We start from the raw sequence: 7,500 nt of genomic DNA, 5'->3' as shown, positions 1-7,500 counted from the left end.
AATTCATTCATTAATTAATTGTCTTGCCACGTGTCTCTGTCTTTCCTCAGGGACCTCCAGGCAAACCCGGTATCCCAGGAGACGAGGGCAACATTGGACCTGAGGTCAACAACTTTGCCTTATCATGTGTTCATTATCAGTTATTAATAATAAATAGATTATAGATACAGTATATAGTATATAATTTATATTAGATATCTAAAGGACAGAGGCTGGATATCTTAAAGAAATACACTGGATGAGTTATTATAGTTATATATCATGGTATATTATTTGAACTGTTATTACATACAGATGTTACGGTACATGTGCTGTATAATTGTTTACAGTAAGTATTATATTATCTGCTATTCCCACAGGGCCCATCTGGTCCCAGAGGATCCACAGGACTTCCAGGACCTCCAGGCCCACCCGGACCCCCTGGCCCAGCCGTAAGGACTCGGTCCTGAAATCTTGCCTGTCAAACACCTCGTTTCTTTTAGGAACAGTTTTATTAAAAATCAAATAATTTATATACTAGTTTAGATCATAGCATATGCTGAACAAATGGAAGTAAAATACTGATAATGCAGCGTCTCTTGGACTTCGAAATTTTAGATATACTTCACATATTTTTTCTGTATTCTGTTAGAGATTAGAGACCTGCTGAAACAGCAGGAGTGTTCCTGAGTGTGCACTGAGATAATAATCGTGTAGATGTGATTCAAAAGTATACAGAATAAGGTTTTACAGCCTTTAACACACTGTCTGGCTTATCAGTAACGTGGAACGTGATGAATCAGGTGAACGTGTGAAACTGTTTTGTCCACTGGACTTAGAATCCTTGTAGCACTCAGTAAACTAACACTGTGTGTGTTTGTGTGTATGTGGATATATATGTGTTTTTGTGTGTATGTGTGTGCATGTGTGTGTATACACACACAGTATATATACAGTGGGTGTGTACATATATATATATATATATATATATATATATATATATATATATATATATATATATATATATTAGTCTGTCACTTTAATTTTTACAGTCGGTATCTTTACAGTCGGCGCCTTTTAATTTTTTTACAGACTGTCACTTTAATCTTTACAGTCTGCTCCTTTAATCTTTACAGTCTGCTTCTTTAATCTTTACAGTCTGCTCCTTTCATCTTTACAGTCTGTCACTTTCATCTTTACATTTGACGGCTTTAATCTTTACAGACTGTCACTTTAATTTTTACAGTCGGCACCTTTAATCTTTACAGTCGGCGCCTTTTAATTTTTTACAGACTGTCACTTTAATCTTTACAGTCTGCTCCTTTCATCTTTACAGTCTGCACCTTTCATTTTTACAGTATGTCACTTAAAAAATGTATATATATATATATATATATATATATATATATATAGTGTGTGTGTGTGTGTGTGTGTGTGTGTGTGTGTGTGTGTGTGTGTGTGTGTGTGATCTGCACTGTTGTAACCTTGTTGTGTTTGCAGGGGGTCGGTGGGAATCCTGAAGGAAGTGGTGAGACTGTGAGTGCTGCTCTTTATCAACCAATCTTCAATTTTTTGTTTTTTATCCCAATATTGTTGCTGAGTTTCATTCTGAAGGCAGCTGTATTTGCTTCAGTACTTCACTGTTGTTATTTTACTCAAACATCACCACACTATTATAGTGTTCTTCAATCTTCTTCACATCCTAAAACACATTTTTTCAAAACATTTTACTTTCTTTTCTTGTATTTTTTAAGTCCTGCCTATACAGAGGTTTTTCCAAAACAGCTACATCATTATCCTATGTACATATAATTAGCTAAACTTCTAGCTAGGATGCTATGACTTGATTGACTGAGTAAAACGTGTTGTAGCTAATTGATAATTAGCTAGTTGTGTGCAGAAACTTCCTGCGATCTGAGATATTTACAGGACAGTAGCTTCCTCAACACTACAACGCTGCCTGGCTGGAGCTGCCTTTCAGATGTAGCACAGAGATGGCTGATAAAATATGTATTTATTTACAGATTTGAGCTGTTCTGTGTGTGTGTGTGTGTGTGTGTGTGTTAGCTTTTCAATGCTCAGTGAGCTGTGGATGTAAGGAGAAGTGCCTTTTAGTGTTTGTCTGTTCTTGTAACGTCTTTCCCTGGAAAAGAAAACTGATGTTTGTGTGTGTGTGTGTGTGTGTGTCTGTGTGTGTGTGTGTGTGTGTGTGTCTGCAGTGTCAGGCTACGTGCCCTGCCGGACCTCAGGGACTTCCAGGCCTGCCAGGCATGAAGGTATGTCTTTCAGAGAAATAACCTCTCTCGCTGATGATACAGATGTAAGAGTCTCTATTCTCTTGTTGAGGTGGATGTCAGTGATACACAAATAAATAAAACACGATAAGTATAAGTATGAAAATGAACTGAGGTCAGAGGATCAGGGTTAAGTTTATGGTTAATGTTTATGATTAGGGGTTAGAGGTTAAAGTATAGAATCAGGGTTAGGGTTAAGGTCTTTGGTTAGGGGTAAGTGTGTAGGGTCATGGTTGGGTTTAGGGTTTGGGGTTAGGGGTTAGTGTGTAGGGTCATGGTCAGTGTTTAGGGTTAGGGTTTTGGGTTAGGTGTTAGTGTGTAGGGTCCTGGTTGGGGTTAGGGTTTTGGGTTAGGTGTTAGTGTGTAGGGTTCTGGTCAGTGTTTAGGGTTAGGTGTTTTGGTTTAGAGGTTAGTGTGTAGGATTCTGGTCGGGGTTAGGGTTTTGGGTTAGGAGTTAGTGTGTAGGGTCATGGTTGGGGTAAGGGTTTTGGGTTAGGAGTTAGTGTGTAGGGTCATGGTTGGGGTTAGGGTTTTGGGTTAGGGGTTGGTGTGTAGGGTCATGGTTGGGGTTAGGGTTTTGGGTTAGGAGTTAGTGTGTAGGGTTTTGGTTGGGGTTAGGGTTTTGGGTTAGGGGTTAGTGTGTAGGGTCATGGTTGGGGTTAGGGTTTTGGGTTAGGTGTTAGTGTGTAGGGTCATGGTTGGGGTTAGGGTTTTGGGTTAGGAATTAGTGTGTAGGGTCATGGTTGGGGTTAGGGTTTTGGGTTAGGGGTTGGTGTGTAGGGTCATGGTTGGGGTTAGGGTTTTGGGTTAGGAGTTAGTGTGTAGGGTTTTGGTTGGGGTTAGGGTTTTGGGTTAGGAGTTAGTGTGTAGGGTTATGGTTGGGGTTAGGGTTTTGGGTTAGGGGTTAGTGTGTAGGGTCATGGTTGGGGTTAGGGTTTTGGGTTAGGTGTTAGTGTGTAGGGTTCTGGTCAGTGTTTAGGGTTAGGTGTTTAGGGTTAGGTGTTTTGGGTTAGGGGTTAGTGTGTAGGATTCTGGTCAGTGTTTAGGTTTAGGGTTTTGGTTTAGAGGTTAGTGTGTAGGATTCTGGTCAGTGTTTAGGGTTTTGGGTTAGGAGTTAGTGTGTAGGGTTATTGTCAGGGTTAGGGTTTTGGGTTAGGAGTTAGTGTGTAGGGTCATGGTTGGTGTTAGGGTTTTGGGTTAGTGTGTAGGGTCATGGTTGGGGTTAGGGTTTTGGGTTAGGGGTTAGTGTGTAGGGTCATGGTTGGGGTTAGGGTTTTGGGTTAGGGGTTAGTGTGTAGGGTCATGGTTGGTGTTAGGGTTTTGGGTTAGTGTGTAGGGTCATGGTTGGGGTTAGGGTTTTGGGTTAGGGGTTAGTGTGTAGGGTTATGGTTGGGGTTAGGGGTTAGGGGTTAGTGTGTAGGGTCATGGTTGGGGTTAGGGTTTTGGTTTAGTGTGTAGGGTCATGGTTAGGGTTAGGGTTTTGGGTTAGTGTGTAGGGTTATGGTTGGGGTTAGGGTTTTGGGTTAGGGGTTAGTGTGTAGGGTCATGGTTGGGGTTAGGGTCTTGGTTTAGGGGGAAGGCTATGGTTGGGGTTAGGGTTTTGGGTTAGGGGTTAGTGTGTAGGGTCATGGTTGGGGTTAGGGTTTTGGGTTAGGTGTTAGTGTGTAGGGTTCTGGTCAGTGTTTAGGGTTAGGTGTTTAGGGTTAGGTGTTTTGGGTTAGGGGTTAGTGTGTAGGATTCTGGTCAGTGTTTAGGGTTTTGGGTTAGGAGTTAGTGTGTAGGGTTATGGTCGGGGGTAGGGTTTTGGGTTAGGAGTTAGTGTGTAGGGTTATGGTTGGGGTTAGGGTTTTGGGTTAGGGGTTAGTGTGTAGGTTTATGGTTGGGGTTAGGGTTTTGGGTTAGTGTGTAGGGTCATGGTTGGGGTTAGGGTTTTGGGTTAGGAGTTAGTGTGTAGGGTCATGGTTGGGGTTAGGGTTTTGGGTTAGGGGTTGGTGTGTAGGGTCATGGTTGGGGTTAGGGTTTTGGGTTAGGAGTTAGTGTGTAGGGTTTTGGTTGGGGTTAAGGTTTTGGGTTAGGAGATATAGTGTAGGGTTATGGTTGGGGTTAGGGTTTTGGGTTAGGGGTTAGTGTGTAGGGTCATGGTTGGTGTTAGGGTTTTGGGTTAGTGTGTAGGGTCATGGTTGGGGTTAGGGTTTTGGGTTAGGGGTTAGTGTGTAGGGTCATGGTTGGGGTTAGGGTTTTGGGTTAGGGGTTAGTGTGTAGGGTCATGGTTGGTGTTAGGGTTTTGGGTTAGTGTGTAGGGTCATGGTTGGGGTTAGGGTTTTGGGTTAGGGGTTAGTGTGTAGGGTTATGTTTGGGGTTAGGGGTTAGGTGTTAGTGTGTAGGGTCATGGTTGGGGTTAGGGTTTTGGTTTAGTGTGTAGGGTCATGGTTAGGGTTAGGGTTTTGGGTTAGTGTGTAGGGTTATGGTTGGGGTTAGGGTTTTGGGTTAGGGGTTAGTGTGTAGGGTCATGGTTGGGGTTAGGTTTTTGGGTTAGGGGTTAGTGTGTAGGGTCATGGTTGGGATTAGGGTCTTGGTTTAGGGGGAAGGCTATGGTTGGGGTTAGGGTTTTGGTGTTAGGGGTTAGTGTGTAGGGTCATGGTTGGGGTTAGGGTTTTGGTTTAGTGTGTAGGGTTATGGTTGGGGTTAGGGTTTTGGGTTAGTGTGTAGGGTTATGGTTGGGGTTAGGGTTTTGGGTTAGGGGTTAGTGTGTAGGGTCATGGTTGGGGTTAGGGTTTTGGTTTAGTGTGTAGGGTTATGGTTGGGGTTAGGGTTTTGGGTTAGTGTGTAGGGTTATGGTTGGGGTTAGGGTTTTGGTTTAGTGTGTAGGGTTATGGTTGGGGTTAGGGTTTTGGGTTAGTGTGTAGGGTTATGGTTGGGGTTAGGGTTTTGGTTTAGTGTGTAGGGTTATGGTTGGGGTTAGGGTTTTGGTTTAGTGTGTAGGGTTATGGTTGGGGTTAAGGTTTTGGTTTAGTGTGTAGGGTTATGGTTGGGGTTAGGGTTTTGGGTTAGGGGTTAGTGTGTAGGGTCATGGTTGGGGTTAGGGTTTTGGTTTAGTGTGTAGGGTTATGGTTGGGGTTAGGGTTTTGGGTTAGTGTGTAGGGTCACAGTTTTTGTGAGTTTATGGTTAGGAGATGGAGTTGGTTTTAGGGTTAGGGATTTCTTTTTAGACTTAAGGTGGGGTTAGAGTTTATAGTTAGGGGTTAGTGGATAGCTTCTAGGGTAGATCTTATAAATACAAAATTTCCGACATGACTTGGACACAACATTTGACAAAAGCTAGGCTAAAACAGCACACGGCCAACAGAGCTTTTACAGAGAGTCACGAGGCAGAATGATACACAGGTGAGGTTATTAATGAAGCTCAGGCAATGTGCAGGGGCTGATGGGTAATGTAGTTCAGTTCTACCATGTCAGCTTGTTTGAGGTGATAAAGATGTTATTATCTGTGCTCAGGGACACAGAGGTCTCCCCGGAGTGAACGGATTGCCAGGTGTCTCAGGTGAAAAGGTAAAACACGAAATCTCACACACCTGAGCAGAAATGATCAATTCTTATCCTAATCTTCTGAATACGTTTGATTGACAGGGAGATCGAGGTGCTGTAGGAGAACCCGGGCCTCAAGGACGTCAAGGAGATGAAGTAGGAAAATCGTTGGGTTCTTTTTAATCTATAAACATCTGTTTTTTATCCTAGAGCATCATTAATACTTTTCTAAATTTTCTAACCTTTCAGGGTCTGAGAGGGCCGATCGGTTACCCCGGAGAACACGGCGATAAGGGAGATCGGGTAAGGAGAACTCAATTGCCCCTTTTCCACCGAGGCTGTTCGAGTGCAGGTTCGGAGCCTATTTTAGAACCAGTTCTTTCTGTTTCGACCGCCAAAGCACCGGCTCTGAACCAGGAAAAGTGGTTCTTAAGTAGCACCAAAACGTTGCTGGTCTAGACTTAAGAACGCTTGAGTCAGGAGCTGTGGGCGGGGCTACTGTTATCGCATTTGATAATGTACCTTAAGTTTACTAATGTTTTATACACTTTTACTTTACCGCGATATGATCAATTATCAGCACACATGATAGTAGGTAGCTACATGCTAAGGCTAACTTTTTTTCTGTGTTAACGATAAAATAACGTTATGTACTTTCTCGATCACAACCTCCGTTTATACAGATTACACGGAGCCGCACGTACACGTTTTATTCGCCGCGTTTGGATGCCGATGTAGGTTCACAAAGCCATGAGCATTAACAGTAAAGCAACATCCGCCATTGTTGTTGTGTTTGTGTTTGTCGCTGCTGCGCTAACGTCGCTGTGTAACGTGACACGTATACAGTGACGTCACACTCGGCGCTGTGACGCTCTCTAACCGATGGAAAGGCAAACCGGTGCTTAGAAGGTTCGCCAGTGGAACCAACTCTGAACCAGCACCAGCGCTAGCTCTGAACCAGCACCCGGTTCTTTTTGGTGGAAAAGAGGCATAAGAGTACATTCAGTGCTTAAAGATGCTGCCGTGAGTTCAGAGGAAATTTGATTAGAATAGAAGTGAAAATGTTCCGTAACTGTTCTGTTAAAAATATCTATAATTCATCACCGAAGCCGTTTGTAACAGAATATTATAAAATCAAGTCTTTAATCAAACCAATTCACTTATTAATTAATATTTAATTAATACACTCAAAGTTTATTCACTGTAGAGGTCATATTCTATTCTATTGACCTATAATTCTGTTCTGTTTTTCTTGTTTACTATTTTTTTTAATTATTATTATTTTATCCTTTTTTTTCCCTACAGTTGTTATATTCTGTTCTTTCTTTTTTTCTTAAAATTTAATTGTTTTCTATTCTGTTACATTCATTTGCATGTTAAATTCTATTCTATTTTATTCATTTTATTTATCCTGTCTTGTTATATTCTATCGTCTTTATTTTTATTTTGTTCTACTGTGAGAATTTATTAGAATTATACTTTATAATTTTACTATAAATTGAATTTTTTTTTATTATTACTATTTTCTACTTGGATGTTCTTTTTAATTCTATTTCATTCTACTACATTCTTTTTTTTTGATTGTGTTCTACTTTTGGTATTATTTACGCTCTATTTAATTTTATTCGTTGTTCTATATTATTAAATTTATTTTATAGCTATTTCATTTTACTTCCTCAGGTTTTTTTGTTTTCAGAATTGA

General features: G+C 41.4%; 1 protein-coding gene across 2 annotated transcripts in view; it reads left to right on the top strand.

The window, feature by feature from the left end:
• Positions 1-7,500, top strand: part of LOC113660819 (collagen alpha-3(IX) chain) — a 35,155-nt gene that overhangs the window by 19,288 nt on the left and 8,367 nt on the right. For both annotated transcript variants that reach the window (XM_047819217.1, XM_047819216.1), the window contains 7 exons: positions 51-104; positions 360-431; positions 1,480-1,515; positions 2,199-2,255; positions 5,769-5,822; positions 5,901-5,954; positions 6,048-6,101. In XM_047819217.1, coding sequence (XP_047675173.1) covers positions 51-104; positions 360-431; positions 1,480-1,515; positions 2,199-2,255; positions 5,769-5,822; positions 5,901-5,954; positions 6,048-6,101 — 381 coding nt within the window. The remainder of the gene's footprint in view (positions 1-50; positions 105-359; positions 432-1,479; positions 1,516-2,198; positions 2,256-5,768; positions 5,823-5,900; positions 5,955-6,047; positions 6,102-7,500) is intronic.

The sequence above is a fragment of the Tachysurus fulvidraco genome, chromosome 10 (genome assembly GCF_022655615.1).
Source record: "Tachysurus fulvidraco isolate hzauxx_2018 chromosome 10, HZAU_PFXX_2.0, whole genome shotgun sequence".
NCBI lineage: Eukaryota > Metazoa > Chordata > Actinopteri > Siluriformes > Bagridae > Tachysurus > Tachysurus fulvidraco.
This window is presented reverse-complemented; position numbering and strand designations above follow the sequence as displayed.